At 43.9% G+C, this 19,082-nt stretch overlaps 1 protein-coding gene and 1 long non-coding RNA gene across 3 annotated transcripts in view; one reads left to right on the top strand and one right to left on the bottom strand.

The window, feature by feature from the left end:
- Positions 1 to 1,104: 1,104 nt before the first annotated feature.
- On the bottom strand, positions 1,105 to 19,024 carry LOC309339440. 2 transcript variants are annotated; one of them, XR_014155352.1, is made up of 4 exons: positions 18,963 to 19,024; positions 16,283 to 16,656; positions 1,626 to 2,359; positions 1,105 to 1,186 (listed from the first exon to the last, which is right to left on the bottom strand). It is a non-coding gene; the product is annotated as an uncharacterized lncRNA (long non-coding RNA). The 2 variants fall into 2 exon arrangements; XR_014155353.1 differs by lacking the exons at positions 16,283 to 16,656; positions 18,963 to 19,024 and adding an exon at positions 8,936 to 9,443.
- The window catches only part of MBOAT2 (membrane bound glycerophospholipid O-acyltransferase 2), a 65,527-nt gene continuing 56,238 nt past the window's right edge, over positions 9,794 to 19,082 (top strand). The window contains exon 1 of the mRNA XM_081857177.1: positions 9,794 to 10,238. Within this exon, the coding sequence (XP_081713303.1) occupies positions 10,167 to 10,238 (72 nt within the window). The 5' untranslated portion in view covers positions 9,794 to 10,166. The remainder of the gene's footprint in view (positions 10,239 to 19,082) is intronic.

The following is a 19,082-nucleotide window of genomic DNA, read 5'->3' as shown; positions in this document are numbered from 1 at the left end:
TTTTTAAAAAGTGATACAGTTTTATGATCACTAAGTAGCTACACAAGTCTTTTAATATGTTGTTGTTGTTGTTTAGTCGTGTCCAACTCTTTGTGACCCCATGGACCAGAGCATGCCAGGCACTCCTGCCTTCCATTGCCTCCCGCAGTTTGGTCAAACTCATGCTGGTAGCTTCGAGAACACTGTCCACCACCTCGTCCTCTGTCGTCCCCTTCTCCTTGTGCCCTCAATATTTCCCAACATCAGGGTCTTTTCCAGGGAGTCTTCTCTTCTCATGAGGTGGCCAAAGTATTGGAGCCTCAGCTTCACGATCTGTCCTTCCAGTGAGCACTCAGGGCTGATTTCCTTCAGAATGGAGAGGTTTGATCTTCTTGCAGTCCATGGGACTCTCAAGAGTCTCCTCCAGCACCATAATTCAAAAGCATCAATTCTTCGGCGATCAGCCTTCTTTATGGTCCAGCTCTCACTTCCATACATCACTACATTTTAATATAGCCTAAGCAAAAGGTCTTGTGGAATCTTAAAGGCTAACAATTTTAATTGGCACAAGATTTTGTGGATTAGAGTTCACCAGATGCATGAAGCGGGGTCAGAAAAAATGAAGTGCATGAAAACGAACTATGATAATTTCATTAAAGCTTATCAGTGTATTTAAAATAACGACAGTGGTCATTTACAAAGCAGAGCTGATAACGCAGACATTTGGCATTAATGAGCTAACTATGACCTATAGTAGGATAAACAATATTGATCTTCATTCAAGCGAATTTGCTGGTTGTAACTGAGCTAGAAAAATGCCTAAATGATCAGGTTATTTCAAACAGTAAAGAGAGAATGGGGAAAGCAGAGAAGTAATATTATATATAATAAACTGTGTGTCTGAATTATTAACTCTTCTCAAAATCATCAGAACTGGAGAGAAGTCTTTATGGAAATGACAAAATAATGAATTGTGAGCAATAGATCCGACACCTTCTTCATCGTGATATGAAGACAATATGAGACTGATTGAGGGAACGATAACAACCTCAACAAAGCTTTGAAGGCGTGGGAAAATCAATGCTCACGGTTCTAAAAGCAACTCACATTCTTCCTTGTGGGAAGGGCGGAGCATTCTGAATTTTTATTATCTTTCCATGCAAGTCCTAGCAGTGAAAACCCATAGTAGAGCATCTCCTGTAGCAACCTGTCAGGGAACTGCCATCGGAGCCAGAGGCGGAGGCAAGGCTCCAAAGCGATGCAGGAGAAGGGCCCAGCAGGGAGAGGGGCAGCTCATCGGTGGGGGAAGGAAATCAGCGTAACACCAGGGATAAAGGGGGGTGGATGGGGGAGTCGGCGAGCGGGCTCCAGGACTCATCGCCGGAGACTAGCGGGGAGAGCACAGGTCCTCCGCTGCCCACACCCACCCTGTGCAGAAGACTCCCGCGCAGGGAGAGTAGGAGGAGACTTGGCGTCAAAGAGCTTCTATGCTGGAAGAGGTTCAAAAAACGCCCACTGATGGATTCTGCTAGCGACTGAACAGCCACGAAGTGAAGGGCTGTCCAGCCAGACAGGTTTAACCAGGCTACCTAGCCAGGACTGGCGGCAACTTACGCACGAGCAACCCCTTATAACCATTACACAACCCATTCCTTTGCTAAGCAGATTGCCAGAATGGCCAGCTGAGCAGCTCGCTGTTAAAAGATAGTTCCTTGATATTTAGAGATCTTTATTCAATGCCTTGAAGAAGATAGCCCAGTTGAGAGCTTAGGAAGGTCATCCCTGCTTTAGCTAAGAGGAGGGAGAAGATGTATATTGATCATGTGAAGAAATAAGCTTTTACAGTTTGGAGCAAAGCCAGGCTGAAGATAATGTGTTAGATGTGGGGCATCTCTGTCCAGGTGTCTTGTTGAGGAGGAGATTTGCTGCCTCACAAGAGTGCCTCTGTGCTTCCAGTTATGCTCTGCTTGCACATTTGTATATAAAGCAAATATTTCAAAGGTGCATGCCTTGCATGAAAAAGGCTCAAAGTTCAATCCTGGCATCCCTACGTGGAACCAGAAAACATTCCTGCCTGAAAACCTGCTGTCAGGCAGTGTTGACAATACCCAGCCAGATGGGTGGGGTATAAATATTTATAATCATCCTCATCATCATGGGCTAGATGGATCAGTGGTCTGACAGCATGTGGCACCTTCCTCTGTTCCTCATTCAAAGCAAACAAAAACATTCGAGAACAGTGCCACTGGAACTCCTCAACGCGCAGAATGATTGGAAACAGCCAACAATGTTATGCTGAGCCATGGGATAAGGAATCATCTAGCTCTTGTTAGAAGACCAATGGTTTTACTTTCAGTTGGCAGGAGAGGATGGAAATCCCCTGAAATGCATAAATTTAAGATAGTATGATGAGATAACCTACTTTATAAGTGTAATGATTACGGAAGTAGTAAACCACAGATAGAGAAGGTGAGTGGAATTAAAAATCATCACAATTGTGGTGATATTTGCAAATGAATTATTCTTTAATTTGGCTCTGTTAAGATGCATGCAGCTGCCAGGAAACATGTGTAGCAAATGTGATAGAATGAACAAACATATGACCAATCTATGATCTCCTTTTGATTTATGTTTAATATTTGGTTTATCATTTTGCAATCTCAATATGCCAGGGAAGCTGCAGAGCTCCAGGGGCTATGGAATCTATCTATCTATCTATCTATCTATCTATCTATCTATCTATCTATCTATCTACAGTGGTACCTCGGGTTAAGTATTTAATTCGTTACAGAGGTCCGTTCTTAACCTGAACTGTTCTTAACCTGAAGCACCACTTTAGCTAATGGGGCCTCCTGCTGCTGCCGTGCCGCCGGAGCACAATTTCTGTTCTCATCCTGAAGCAAAGTTCTTAACCTGAAGCAATATTTCTGGGTTAGCGGAGTCTGTAACCTGAAGCATATGTAACCTGAAGCGTATGTAACCCGAGGTACCACTGTATCTATCTATCTCTATGTATATATCTATATCTAAAAGCTGCTATCACCCATTTCAACTGGAAGCCCAAAACTCATTCAGTCACAAATGAATCTACTATCAAGAATACTCCTCATTATAACATAATGCAAACAGAAAAAATCACACTCCCGGATGAGACCAAAGGTCTAGCAGAAAGACTGCTCAGAAGCCAGTGCAGCCCTGGGATCTATGTTACACATACACTCATGGATATTGTCATAGTGCCACAGCACTGCCTTCCACCACACCTCAAAACCACCAGATGGTTTCTATGAATAACTGCAGAGAACACCCTGGCCCTGTGGGAAGAGACTTGGCCTGTGTGGTATTTAAATAAGCCACCTATGGCTGAAGTGACATAATTTATCACCGTCACAGATTCCATTTCACTTCCTCTGTCTGCAGTAGGATTCCTATTTGGGGAAGACTTCTTGGTAGTGGCTGGTTGTGGTGAGGTCAACTGTGGGCGACCAAAGTCTGCGGTGGACATCTCCCTCGAGAGGGCTTCTCTCTTCCCTTATCAGGGCATGAAAGAGGCCAGAAACTGGGCCGGGAGCCAGGTAACAGTGAGGAAGGCCTGGAGCTTGCCGTGACATGCCTTTCATGGCTGCCACCCTTATTAGAATCCCCCGTATTATTTAGCACAACAACATTTGGTGCTATGGGCTGTTTGCAAAAGAAGGAACAGAAAAGGCACTATATTAAGCATGCTGTCTGTCTCTGCAAACAGTAATTGCTTGAGTGGCATCACATTTGGCTGCGTTCAATGACTTCTTGTCATGAAAGTATGACTTACTTCCCACTCAAGCCTCATTCGAAATGCTTTCATCAAATAATAATCCTAATAATCCCAACAATTTGACTGTGAGCTTTAAAATCTGTGCCTATGGCTGCTTCATAGTTGAGAGAGAAAAGAAAGCATTTCCTAGAGATTGTTTTTGAGTTGGGTTGCCATATTTTGAAGAGCAAAAAAGAGGACCCAATGGGCGACTCCTACTTTTAACTATGGATCGCTATGACAACGGAAAAAAGGACGTGCCCTGGAAAAACAGGACATATGGCAACCCATGCCAGTGCTTGGCCTGTCTTCCTGCATCGGCCTTGTCCATCTGTAAGAGCAGCTTAGGCCACTTCCAGATGTTCTGTTTATTGAAGATTCTTCCAGAATTGTTTTCACAAAGTTTGTAGGGAGGTCAGACTGCATTGCTTCAAGCAATGTTTATCCCATTCTTTCCAGTGCATTTCCCCATCACTTTTCTTGTTGCAAAAAGTCTGATTTGGGGGGGTAAGCAGGTTTGTGGTGCAAGAGTGCCAAATGAGCTTTGATTTTGCAATCTGAATTTGCTGCCGTGTGATTGGATCCTACCCCAAAATAGAAAGAGCCTGGAAACTCCTTTAGGCTCCTGAGCAAGGATTGTGGTAATTCTGCATTGCATCCATGGTGCACTCCAGATCAAGCAGCAGCATTATCCATTCCTTCAGATATCATGGTTGTATGAGCAAGCCTGTTGTATCTTCCTGCTAGTTCTTTAAGCTTAATCTAGCCATTGGCAACCTCAGACCTCCAGATGTTTTGGGACTACAACTCCCATGATCCCTAGCTAACAGGACCAGTGGTCAGGGATGGGGATTGTAGTCCCAAAACATCTGGAGGGCTGAGGTTGACTATGCCTGGCTTAATCCTATCACTTGCTGTGGCCATAAAGGCTAAGAACACTCCAAGTTGGAGCCAACTGAGTTTTAAGTACTATATTTTCTCAAATATTTTTGCTTTGAAGATACATGCTTTAAATGGCATGTATCCTGCAAGAGTCTCATAATAAAGGGCACCAACCCTCCACACGCACCAACATTTTCACCATATGGACTCCCCCTCATTTAGGTAGTCTGTGGTGCCATAGAAATTTTGTCCTCCTATGTTTTTAAACAAAGAAAAACAATTTGTTGAATGAAATGTAACTGCACTTGAGACAGGACAAATCTTCAGAGGTGTTCGAATTGGCGCAGTTTGGAATGGTTCAGTCTGCCATCTTGATTCAAAATGGTGTCCAGCAAGTTCCAGTTACGGACAAACCTGTCTCCACAATCTCTAGGTGAGTGATGGTATCTCCATGGGTATCCAAATTGGCCCAGTCACACCAAACTGGGTGACAGTAACTTCAAGAAGTGCCGCCTGAAAAATCCTGGTTCCATATAGACCTCATCCAATTTGTTCTTGTGCTGATTTTAGTGTGATTTCATTTTGACAGTGTCTTGGAGCTATAAAGTGGGATATAAATATTAAATAAATAAGAGATTCTGCCTGAAGACCAGGGAGCAGAACTTGTGTCAAGCTTATATCAAGCTCAGAGACAAACCACTGCTGAGGTGTAGAGCTGGCGTAGGCAGGTAGAAGCCCACAAGTAAATAATGTAGTTGAAGACAGACCAGGGGCTATGCTTTGGATCAGGCAAAAGAAAAAGAAAAAAGCAAGGGGCAGAGGCAAGGATCATGGTCAAATAGCGCCAGCCCAATATTTCGTTGCCTGAAGTGTAGCATCAAATGCCCCTTTTGTCTTACTCCCCATCCCCTGGTAGGGTGAAGACTTGAACGTCTCTCAGATATCAATTCCTGGCTTTAGCTGTCTACCTAAAATTACACTGCCTGAAGCTGTGTGTTTCACCTTCCTGAATGAAAAAGCTAAATGGCCCTGTCGGGTAAGACCCAATGTTTGCTATATGTGGAGAAATAGCTCTCCTGTTTCTACAGAAAAGGGCAAAAGTACACAGTACAGATAGAGTCATCATCTTAACTTCCTGCGCAATATAATTTCCGCAACTTCCCCAAGGACAATGGCAGTTTTTATTTTCTCTTCCTTTTGTTAATTAGGTAATGCTTATTTGCCTCCAGTTTCATAAAAGCAAAAGCTAGGCTTGTGCATCCTGTTCGTTTTTAATTATGCCCTCGAGGTAGAATTCTTTCTCTTAGGATTTGGATTTAAAGAAATAAAAATAAAAGAAAATCCTTAAAAAATGATATCTGCAAATGACCAAGGTGTGGAAAGTGTGTTTTAAAACTCACTTAGATGTGTGTATTTAAGCAAGTGAATGGTACCTCTGGGATAACCCAAACTCTGAATACACAATCAAACAAAGGAAGGCCAAATTGTTGAGCAAGGCTTTGAATATGGTGACTCAAAAACCCATTGTATCACACCCAAACTCTCTATCTAGTTAATATACAGTGGTACTTTGAGTTAAGAACTTAATTCGTTCTGGAGGTCCGTTCTTAACCTGAAACTGTTCTTAACCTGAGGTACCACTTTAGCTACCACCGCGCCGCCACCTCGCAATTTCTGTTCTCATCCTGAAGCAAAGTTCTTAACCTGAGGTACTATTTCTGGGTTAGTGGAGTGGTTAACCTGAAGCATCTGCAGGTACCACGGTATTGAAAAGTGCTCTGAATATCAAACACAATGGAGATTACTGAAAAGCACAACCATTATTTCCCTAGCTGTAACAGAGGCTCTGCTGTGAAATAATTGTGGGCTGATTCAGCATTCTGAGTATTGATATTCAGAAATCAACACTTGAAGAGGAACTATGGAAAACGTATACTGAAACATAGCCAGATCTATTATCCTAATGCTTGTACATGGGCTTCCTGCCAAGTGAGGTGAGGTAATTCAACACATGACTTGGAACATCTTTCTGGAAATGCCTTCTTGAAGACTCAGAGAGAGATTCTAAAGCAGAGCTGAGGAACCTCAGCTTGGGGGCCAAATGCGGCCTATTTATCTGGCCCTTGGGGTTCTCCACAGGATACAACCCTCTCTTCAAATGCTTTTGTCTGGCTGGAATGTGATAATGCCCCTTACTTGTCTGGATGAAGGATGGGAGTATGACTTTTGCATGGTTGGAATGCAGCCTACTATCCCAGGAGTACTCACCTGTGGCCCCACCCACTTTTCCTGACTAGTGATTCATATGCAATTAATTATATAAATTACATTGTCATTAGATTAATCCGCCTCATTCACTGTGCACCATTCTGCAGATGGGGGCTACCCATGGCACTCGCAGAGCCAGGACAGGATAGTGACCCACGAGTCACTGGGGAAGCAGCATCACACCAAGGCCAGAACCGCTTGGCACCGTGGCCTAGGAACACATCACCTAGGACTTTGGGGTGGCCTACAGTAGAAGAGTATACAGTAATTGCTTATCTTACTTTTCCTTGAAAATGTTCACAAAAGGAAAAGTCACTCTTTGAAGTGAGAAAATGGTGAACGTAGCTTGAGAACAGGGTTGGGTAAATATTAAGGCAGGTTGTTCCATTGTTCAAATCCCCTTCCAGATTTTGAGTCATTAGAATATATGACATTGGTTCTTGTACAGGACTGAAGACATGCTTCAAGTTATTCTGAGCAATGTCCTCCCCTCCTGCTTTTCACATCTTTCCTGTGAAAATATTGGTAACAGATGGATTTTGAGATGTGGAGGTACAATTTAAATGCTCACATAGTGCATTTTGAGCAACAGAGGGAAATTTCTTTCTTTCTTTTTTTGAGGGCTCTTGGATGCTAGTGGGCTTACATGAATGTAAGAACAACACAGGACGGGGTGATGAACTTTTTTCAGCTGCATTCCTTTCTGGGGCTAGGGGCAAATCTGGGCAGATTTGCCTTTGTACAGTAGGCTAGTCTCTACAAACACACAACACCTTTCTCTACCCTGTATTTAAAGTAACTAAAAAGCTTTATAACAGGTGAAGGACACACCTGAGCCAGTAAAAACACTCAATAACAGAGCTGGGGAGGGGTTGTGGGATGGGGAGAGTCCTGATAGACGGGGCACATTTGGTCACTGGGCCTAATGTTCTCAGCCCATGCTCTAAGATATCTGGTTAAACCCTCCCCCCAATATTAGAAGAAGAAGAGAAGAGTTTGGATTTGATATCCCGCTTTATCACTACCCGAAGGAGTCTCAGAGCAGCTAACATTCTTCTTTCCCTTCCTCCCCCACAACAAACACTCTGTGAGGTGAGGGGGGCTGAGAGACTTCAGAGAAGTATGACTCACCCAGCAACTGCATGTGGAGGAGCCAGGACGCGAACCTGGTTCCCCAGATTACGAGACTACTGCTCTTAACCATTACACCACACTGGCTCTATTAGAGTTTTTACTAATATAAAAATTAAATACCCAATTCGGGGGGTGGGGGTGGGAGCGAGTGCCAAGTGGTCTCCACTCCCGACATAGGATATCATGCTACAGTTGCTTTTGAGCTTTGTCTAATGAGACAACACAGCTACCTGCAAATTGCATCTGCTTCTGAGGGATTTAACCAACTGCAGGAATAACTAATGAAATGGCTCAAATCCTCAAAAGAGAACTTGCTTCAAAATGTACTAGATGAATATTTGAACAGTTTTAGAAAAAACAATGGACAAAATTTGTAAGTAGCCAACTGTGGGGAAGGCCCTACAAAGCAACCATTACAGAGAATGAGACTCTAATTTCAGGTTCATGGGTTCGAGCCCCATGTTGGGTAACACATTTCTGCATTACAGGGGGTTGGACTAGATGACCCATTCGGGTCCCTCTAAACTCCACAATTCTATGATTCTGTTCAGGGTGAGAGGGATCCAGTTGCCCAGGCCCACCCCTTTACTTCAGAGGGCCTTAGGTGTTGCCTGGCGACTGCCAGCCAGGGACTGAAGGCTGCCTCTGCCATCTGGGCTGAGTGAGATCCCACCACTTAACCCCAGTCCCTTGCCTCAGAAAACCTCAAAGGGAGTTGCATGAATGTCAGAAATCCTGCTTAGATAGCCCTGGTTCCTTGTGGATGCCATGCAATCTCTGCTCCTGCACCAGATTTTAGTGTGTTTATACGGAGAATATTTTACAAGCTGTTTTGAATGCCCCTGTAGGCTAAAAAGAAGGAAAGAAGGATGCAAGTACCTATATAAACCAACAGCAGTATTTTCCTGTGCCTGAGGACCTGGGTGTAAGGAAAGTATTCCTCTCACATGCACAGGCAAACCAGGTCGCACCTATCTTTTCCATCCCTCAGAATGGTTACTAACTACAACCTGGGCTTCTCCTCTCCGTCATGTCCAGGAACACACTATCCGCCCATTCCCTTGTTTTGCTGAACTCCCAACCCTGCACAAAAGTTGCCAAGTTCCTTTGTGACGTTTTCAGCGGGTCCCAGCAGCGAAGATGCCGCGGCGCTGCTGCTGCTGCTATTTTCGAAGTGCATGGCTTCTTTAAAAGAGTGTATTCATCTTTGCAGGTGGCTTTTGGGACACATACACACACATGTCCCTGAAAAATGCTTGCAAGGGGGAGATGACCCTGCTAAATGATTGCAAGGGCCACGGCGCAGGGGCGGGCGGACTTCCCTGCCTGGGATGCATCCCCCATAAAGGTAGACGGAACCCAAGCCAGGTCGCCTACCTGAGCAGCTCTCCGCCCCTTCCTATCAGCCTCTCCACTTCCCTCCAAAGCAACCTGCCCCTATTGTGTCCCACACCCCATTCAACGAGGGGGCGCCCCGCTCCGACGCGCGCGCCTCTCCAGCTTGCCCCCGCGCCCCAACACCCCACTGAAACAAGTGCACGAACCCGCAACCTCCTTCCTTCTCTCCCCTCCTCCCTCTTCCCCAGAAGCGGCCGCTTGCAAAGGCACCATCTTCCCCGGCCCAGCCAGCCAGCCAGCCAGCCTCGACCTCCCTCTCTCCCCTCACCCCCAACCCGCAAAAAGAAGCCTCCTCCTTTGCCCTGCCTCGGCTGGGCAGCAATTGGCGCCCTTCCCTGCGCGGCGCCGTCACTCAAGAGCAGAGTCGCGTCCGGATTGAGCGCCGCCGGTGCCACTTACTGGCCCGCCTCCTCGGGTGCCCCGCGATTGGGCGGCGGCGCTGTCACTTCGGAGTTTTCTCCTCACCCCCGTCCCGCCTCCCTTGTTGTCACGACGCCGCTGAGGGTTGGGGCTTTTTTTTTTTTTCCCCTTCGCCTCCTCGCTGCCGCTGTTGACTGATGTTCTGAGGGGAGAAGCGGCGGCGGCGGCGGCTGGTCCTTCTTCTTCCCGCTTTCCTCTCTCGCCCCGCTTCCCCATCCTTCCCGGGCCGGCCCCGGAGTTGCGGGGCGGGGGGTGGGTCGGGGGTCGGGGGGGAGAGCGAGCTTCCTTCGCCATGACCACCAGTACCACCGGCTCCACGCTGCTGCAGCCGCTCAGCAACGCCGTTCGGCTGCCCATAGACCAGGTGAGGATCGGCGGCGGCGGCGGCGGCTGCAGGAGCAGCAAAGAGCAGCCGCCCTCCTGTTTTTAGAGGGAATGAGAATAGGATGTAGTTCCTCCCTCCCCAACCCCCATCTTATCCCTTCCCCCTTTTTCTGTATTTCCGAGCTTGCATTCCTCCCCCTTTGCAACCCCACCCCACATTGCCCACCCGAAAGTAGCAGATTCCCGCCCCCGGTCATTAGATTTTTACATGCGTTTCTGCATCTACTGCCTATCTTGCATCTCTTTTTTCCCTCCCTGTGCAGTGCTGTGTATTGTGCGCAAAAAAGGAGGAATCTGGAGAGGGTGTGTGTGTGTTGGGGTGATTATGCATCTGCACACATCCACCCTTTTGTATGTTCCATCATGTTCTTAGGGTGTGTTATGTGTGGTTGCTTTTGCCTACCGTTTAGACAGCCGCCTCTTTTAAGCCTCTGCATTGCCAAATTCTGTTGCTGAATAATAATAATAATAATAATTAAGCGGGTATTTTAACTATCTCAAGGTCGTATTGTATTTTTTTTTAATCATTGGGGAAAACAACGTTTTGGTTACAGGTGCTATAGGGAAGAGTGATAAGCTTATTGATGTGCATAAACTGCTACTTTCCAAACCGTGATCGATAAGCGTTTAAATCACAGTTATTTCCCCAAAAGCAGCGTTGTTAGAAATGTACTTTGTGTACAACCCAGAGACTTTAAAATAGGAAACTGGGAACCAGAAGCCTTGAGCTATTTTGTTGGCTGTGGGGGAAGTCCTGGCTCTATTAAAACCTGTGGCAAAATTCCCATTTGACCTCCTTGGGGGCCAGAATTTCATCTGTTTCAGTTTGGCCTTGGGAGAAACAGTAGAGCAGAATCTTCCTTTTCCTTGTGCTGAGAGAGGGACTTGTGGGGCGCCAGACATTGGGAAGCTTTAACGATTTGCAGTTAATGGGTGCTGTGTGCTGTAGTTGAGTATTTATTTCGTGAGTCTGCATAAAGGCAATGCATTGTAATATTTACACAGAAGCAATACATGTGATAGTATGTGTATACTGATTTCCCCTTTCAGAAAAGCTGAAAATGCTAGGTGATGGCAAAGTTCGTAAACATTGCACATTACCTGTACTAAAGAAGAGTGCATGTCATTGGGGGAACTGAGGCACACAATTCAATTTACTTGACTTGTATATCCAGGGAGGGGGCGGGGAGAGATGTGGAACTACAGTTCTCAAGTTCAATCTGTGGGCGGTCCAGTGAATACCTTTACTTGTATTTGGTCACGCTGATACTTCTAATCTCATAGTGAGTAAACGATGGGTGTGAAAATTTATCTTCTCATTAAAAAAACACCCTTTATGTACCCCACAGTTTGAAAAAATGACTTGAGGCAGACTGTACAGATGTGTTTTTAGTAAGAGAGAAATGGAAAATTACTCTTGTGCTGTGGTGAAGAAAGCTCTACCCGTACAAAGGATACATTTACAAAATAATTGGTAGTACTTTCTGAAAAGTAGAAAAAGAGCAGTAGTAGTTTGGAAACACCCAAAAACTTTTTGTAATATCTTCTGAGCAGAGCTGAAAATTTCTGTGTTTAGGGTATCTGACAATAAACAAAACTAAAAGAAACTGTCAAAGCTGAATCAGGGGCTGAATGCAAGGTTGTCGGACGGACCATAGACTTCATATGCCTTAACATTTGAATCCTGATAGTTTGAGAGTATGTGCTCCCAGGTACATGATGCAATATGATTCTGTTTTATGGACGAATGTAGGTTTTGCTGACAAAGGTTACAATCTGGTCAAAGTTAAGGCCTTTAAGACCGATTGATTTCATTGGAGGAGAACTTTCTACTGAAATCAGTGGCACCAAAATGTGCTTAACGTTGCCTGGAGTGAATTAATTACGTGCTTCATTCTTATATTAGGACAGGGATCAACTTTTGCTGTGCCGCATCTGCTAGGTTTCATCTACGTTTTTGCTAATACTGTTGGTATTTTAGCAGTTGAGTATAACGTCATGTCAACCATTCCACACTTTTATTAAATATGTTCACCGTGGGCTTACTAGTGCTACAGTAGAGTTGCTGCACCAAGGTGTGAGTATGAATGGAAAGTCCCTGGTTCACTGCATTTCTCTAAAACGTGTTCACTGAGTGCTTGGAGGCATGTCTGCTGTTCATATTTATTAAGTTGCATTATAGCAAACACCTATGGCCAACGTAATTGCTGTGTAAAAGTGGATAGTGTTCAGTCTCAAAAATTCCCAGAAGCAGGGAAGACTGAGTTGGTAATTTGCGACACAGATACACCTCTATACAAAATGTGTGGTACATTAAAAAAACCTCCTATTTGATTATGCAGCATATTTTGTGGGTACAGTGTTCTGTACCCAAGGCAGTGGGCGTGCCACCTCTAAATTCTGAGATGAGTATTTGCAAGCCTATTACAACTTTTTAAAGGTTTAAATATTCTTTTGATAAATATGAAGAAGAACCCTGCTCAATCATTCAAAAAAGGTCAGACTAATCCAGTACAGTGGTACCTTGGTTTAAGAACAGCTTAGTTTATGAACAACTTGGATTAAGAAAGCTGCAAACCCAGAAGTAGGTGTTTTGGTTTGTGAACTTTGCCTTGGAAGCAGAACATGTTCCGCTTCCTGTTTATTCAGTGTGTTCCATTTGTAAATTGAGTCCCCCACTGCTATGAGAAAAAAAACAACACGCCTTGGTTTAAGAATGCTTTGGTTTAAGAATGGACTTCCGGAACGGATTAAGTTCGTAAACCAAGTTACCACTGTATCCTGTTCTCTTAGTGGCCAACCTGCTAGCAGGACGTGAACGCAACAGTACTGTTTTCACTTGGGATTCTGGTATTTAGAGACATACGGCCTCAGACAGTGGAGGCAGAACATAGTTATCATAGCTGGTTGCCATCGATCGCCTTATTCTCTATGAATTTATCTAATCCTCTTTTAATGCCACCCCATTGGTGGACATCGCTATACTTTGTAAAAGTGAGTTCCATAGTATATAGCAGGCTTCCTCAAACTTGGCCCTCCAGATGTTTTGTGACTGCATTTCCCATCATCCCTGACCACTGGTCCTGGTAGCTAGGGATCATGGGAGTTGAAGGCCAAAAACATCTACAGGGCCGAGTTTGAGGAAACCTGGTATATTGTGTGAAGGATTTCCTTGTCTGTCATGAATCTTAGAGCATTCATCTTCATCTTATAACATTCAGCTTCATTGAATGGCCTTGGGTTGTAGTATTGGGTTTTTCTAATTGGCCTTAGGTTGTAGGGGGGGGGACCCCTTTTCTTCACACTGTGCATAATTTTGTACATTTCTATCATATCCCCACACTCTCCTTTTTTCTATACTAAGAAGCTCCAGATGTTGTAACCTTTCCTCATAAAGGAGTTGTTCAAGCCCTTTCAGTTGACAAGTGGGTGCCTATAAGAAAAAAAAAGTCATTCCCCTACCGCCTGGTTGGTGAATCATAATTGTGCTCTTCTGATGATGATCAAAGTTTAGTGTGAAGCAGCCTTTGCCCTCAAGATGTTGGACTAGGGTAAAGGAAAACTGGGTTCAGCACTCAGCCATGAATCCTTCTGGGTGACCTTAGACCAGACACAGTCTCTCAGCCTAACCTACCTCGCAGGGTTGTTGTTAGGGTAAGATGATGGGAGAGAAAAACGGCCATACATACGACTTTGAATGCCTTGGCGGAAAGGTGGGATACAAATGCGATAAAAATTAATATGTGCAGCTTCCACCATCCCCAGTTAGCACAATCATGAAGGCCAGAACATGTCCAAAAACATCTGGAGACACAAGGGTGGGGAAGGCAGGTTTGGACTGAAGACTGTTCATAGGAAACAAGCTTACTTTTCATGGTACTATTATAAGAACGTCTTCAGAAGAGAAAACCTAACAGATCTTAGGCTGAATACTGTGCACTGCAAATTTGTCAGTGCAAGAATAAAAGCAGACATGGGCTTAGGACAGTTTGCTGTTCCGTATGAAATAGAAAGATGTCATCATTTCATATTGTATCCTGAAGCTTTGGGGAATAGTCAGTCTTCCCCTGTCCTTCATGCGTTCCAGTTTGCATGCTCCATCTGGGTCCATTTCTTTTCCCTTCATTGTTTCAGTTTGTTTAGGGCCCTTTACTAGTATCTCTTGCTCCCCTGTAGGACAAGCCTTGCCATAAAACCTTTCTGCCTTGTAGGTCGATGAGCAAGCATAACCCATGTTTCACATTCCTGACACCAGGTTGTCATGATTTCAGTTTGTTCATCTCTTATGTCCATTGCATGCCAGCCCTTGCTTCAGTTATAGGTTGGATTTTTCGTGTTTTCCTCCCTTCCTCCCTCTTGTTCCTTGGCTACAGCATCACGTGCACCAGCATAGTAGGGACTGAAGGAGCACACTATTTTGTTGCAACAGAAGATAATGGCCTCTTCCCAAGTGTTACAATTTTTTTGGTATTCAAGCCAGTTGTGAGTTACAAAGTAAGACAGGTTTTTCTACAGGTTGATTTATGCGTAGGCACAATTGCAGTATTCAAAGAGGTAAGAAGGATGTGTTTTGCATTTTTTGTTTGTTATAGTTCTGCAATTGTATGGCAATCGAGTGTGTATTTGTATGTATGCGTGGAACGAACCACACTAATGCACAGAGTGTAGTCAGGTAATCATGAACAAGGGTTGGGTGTGGCAAAGAGCAATGAGAAATTGGCTCCTTTTGTTATGTGCTAATCAAAAAGATAGGCTTTGGCGTCTGTGATATAAAGTGAAGTAACTTTTCCTCTCCATGTGTTGAAAAAGAATATCTGGCTCAGTTCAGAGGAGAAACACCTTTTTCCTTCTCTCCTGCTTGCAGATTGTAGTTTGCAATTTAGGGCTAATTGTAGTTTGCTATGACATACAAATTGGCCAATCACATTTAGTGCCTCAACTTCAAAATGGTTTCGAAAAACATGGTTTGAAGTGGATTTTTTTCTTCTGGTTTCTGAGATTGTGAGAAGGCACAAGGTTGTGACTCATTTCTTATTCAAACCATATTTTGGAGCTATGCATGTGTGTTGTATAGTATGACCAGGGATGTAGATGTGGGCAAGATTGTAGGGGCCTGTTCCCTTCCTTGAATTTTTAACTTTTCATTAAAAAGTAAATCATGAACCCTCTTGGTTGTGAAGCTATAAGGAAGAAAAAGTGCAGGTTCAATTTCTCAGGAAGAGGTAAACCTGCTTCTGCTTTTTTAGCATTAAAACACACTTATTTTTCAATATTATTATTTTTTCCAATATTATTACTTTTTCAATATTATTAATTAAATTTTAAAGTATTTATCTAGGCTCTTAGTGCAAAACATCCGCTGTTAATTCCCCAACAATGTTTTTTGCTACAGGCTTCAGTGTTTAGAATACTATGATGGGAAGGAATCAGGAAGAATATTGGGAGAAGGGGTCGGTTTGATGGTACACTTTTGGTGCTTTATAACAAGTTTGATATCATATTATGCACTGTGTTGGGCAGAGTCCCATGTTCACATTCCTATGGCATCATGGACTTGGGAAATATCTCTACCTCAGGACAGTGGGAAAGATAGTACTCTTCTGCATCTAGATAAGTGAGGATCAACAGAATAAATATGATAAATCACGTTGTAGATTTGGAATTATAAAAAAAATATTATTTTTTAATTTTCAACACCTTTGCTGCTGGTTAGTTGCATTGTTGGGAAACTGGCATAAAGCTGCTTTATTTTAATTTATGTAGAGTTGGGTTTTCTGAATTCCTATCTCTTTAATTTGTATAGCACATTGTGAAAAAAGGGATTATGTTCGAGAGCTGATGTTGCACATGAATTTGTTCCTTGCTCTTCAGGGGGAAAAAAGGGGGGGGAAAGAACTGCCAGCACGGCATAAGAATTGCAATAAGAACGTTTCAGATTTACAGCCTGAAATAACTGACACAAAAGGAAAAGAGATTGGGAACGGAGGAGGAAAAAAGTAAAGCTAGGCATTATATCTTTGTTACCTTACTGTTGTTGAATGGCTTATCTTGTGAGTTGACAATTGAGATCCTTCCCATCTAGTTTTCAGAGTTATCTCTGCCAGAATTCATTATCTGCCACTATTCATTTTGACTTGTCATTAGATCTTTTCTGCTTGCACCGAGGGCCTTTGGGCCCCTTGTTTTGCCCTTGTTTAGTCTGACCCTGGTGACTGTGGAAGACAAGAATCTGTTTTAATACTGCTGCTTTTCTGTTGCCATAGAAATGGGCAGCTGTGATAGAAAAGAGGTGCTGTACAGCCTCTTGGCTATTGGAGAGGGAAAGCTGCCATGGTCGATTCAAGAGACCAGGGCAAAGTAGAGAATGATCTAAATCTTCTTCCCATCAGCAAATTGCTCTGAATTGTGGAGACAAGAGAGAGGTTCTAAGTCAGGAGTTTCAGCGGCTGGGAATGGGGGGAAATCAAGTGCAACATGATTACTGGTGGGATATTTTGTGTATGGAATGAATTTTCTGTATAGCCGAAGGCTTGAGCCTTTACTGTTATAATGAAATGGCTTGATGCAAAGCAGCAGCTAGTTTATGAGTGTAGATAGCAAATTCTGGACTGCAAATTGGGTATTTTTACAGATTGCCTTGAAACAGATTTTGTCTACTGACCAAGTGCACATGAAAATTCCATGACTTTTTGTCTATGCCCAAACGGCAACTTGTCATACAGCGTCTAAACCAGAAGAAGAGCCAGAAAATTTAGTTCAAGAAAGTGGTTTCAGGTCTGGTGATTTCACTTGTATACATGTTATTTGCCCTGACAATGTCATGCCAAACCATGGTTTAGTGTAGCGTGCCCAAGGGGAAATGAGCCACAGAAAACTACAAGTTTGCATGCTCCCCACCTCTCTTTTTCTCCTCTTTCACCTGTGTGTTTGATTACTCATGGCTTGTCATGTTGCCTGGCAGGACAAACTCTGGTTAGTGTTAACTATGGTTAGTTTAAAACAAGCTAGCTTCAAATCATGGTTTCTGAAGCTGGCTTGTTTAAGCTAACTATTGCTAACCCTGGTTCTGGGTGTGGCCAGCATGGCAAGCTGCACTTAACCAGGCACGTAAGAAGTGGAGGTGGGGAGTCTTCAAGCCCAAGGCTCGCTGTAGCTTGATCCTGCTAGTGCATGTAATGTTAAAGCATGTGTAAACTACAGCCACTGTGTGTGTGTGTGTGTGTGTGTGTGTGTGTGTGTGCAGCAGCGCAATCACTGGTTAATCTTAGGGTCCCAGGCTCACTGAATCAACATATCTGATTCTCCAGAAATCTTCTTGGGATATATTCTAGTTTAACGTGATCCTAAGATTTATTTAAAGCGATATCTTCAACTATACTCTTGTGAGAGAAAGTGTTAGGATACAAATTTGAGAAATTCCAGCCCTCTTACCCTTCTAAAATTGGCACTTTGTTGGAGTCTGTAGCAGCAGCGTAACAACTGATCCGTATGCCTTAACTATAGGACCAGACTTTGGTGCCTCTCACTACTTTGGAAGGCAGCAATTCTTCTTCAAATGCTACTAATGCTTTAATTTATATCGTGCCAAAGAAATGTAATTAGTAGTGGGGAAAGCAAGGAACGGGGTGGAAAATTTGCCTTGTGTGGGCTTTGGCTGGAGATGGACAATCAGAGTTTGAAAAAAGGCTTACCTGGGCCAGGTATGCACACATTTTTGTCTCTCACTTGACTTTCACCATACAGCTTTTTTGAACCAGACCAAACTCCAGGAAGTTTAGTGTTGGCTTCAGTTTAGGAGGGCTCTTGGGCAAGAGTTTGGATTTGGATTTGGGATTTGATATCCCACTTTATCACTACCCTAAGGAGTCTCAAAGCGGCTCACAATCTCCTTTCCCTTCCGCCCCCACAACAAACTCTCTGTGAGGTGAGTGAGGCTAAGAGACTTCACAGAAGTGTGACAAGCCCAAGGTCACCCAGCAGCTGCATGTGGAGGAGCAGGGAAGCGAACCCGGTTCACCAGATTATGAGTCCATTGCTCTTAAGCACTACACCACACTGGCTCTTCCCAATAGCCTCCCATACCTCAATGAGACTGTATCCTCACTGCCTTTGCTGGAGTGGCGGCTCCTCTTCTGCCACCTCATTACTATCACCAGTCTTCAAAATTAGCCAGGAATATTTTGCATCGGGCTATCAACCAGCCAAGTGAAGATGCCTGGGTACCAGGATGGCGCCTGACATCTCTACCATCTGGAGGTGCGTGACTGAAGATCATTGAATCTTGACAGTTTTCAGACAGTAATACAACATCCCTGTAGAATTCTATCAGATATATTTTTATCTGCACAATCAGAATGAATTTCAGGAACCCAAATGCTTTTTCTGTGCAGCCTGAGCCAGGAGCAGTGATCAACGTTATAGTTACTTGTTGTAGCTTGTCTTCACTTACCCCACCCCACTCCCCTGCTCACAGTTGTGAAGAATATCCTTAACATTGTGAATGGTTTGTGTCACCTTTAAGAAAAAGAGGTCGGAACAGGCCCGTATATATGCGAACTGTCCCTGGATCAAGTGACTTTTCTTCTTTAAGTTCTCAGAGTCCTTAACCCAACTCAAGGTAGTCATCTGAACTAGCCAGATGTCTTTGAATCACTCACAGTCAGTCTATCATTTGAAAAAATAAGACTCTTTAGAGCTGCCTTACCCCAAAATGTCAAGTAGATGTTCCGTTTTGGCGACTGTCACCTTGGTTTAAGGAGGTATTTGGCACCTAGTTTATATATCTGAGTTTCTAACACTGGCTATTATTACCTGCTTGCTTGTC

This window comes from Podarcis erhardii, assembly GCF_964252035.2.
Source record: "Podarcis erhardii genome assembly, chromosome: 3".
Lineage (NCBI taxonomy): Eukaryota > Metazoa > Chordata > Lepidosauria > Squamata > Lacertidae > Podarcis > Podarcis erhardii.
This window is presented reverse-complemented; position numbering and strand designations above follow the sequence as displayed.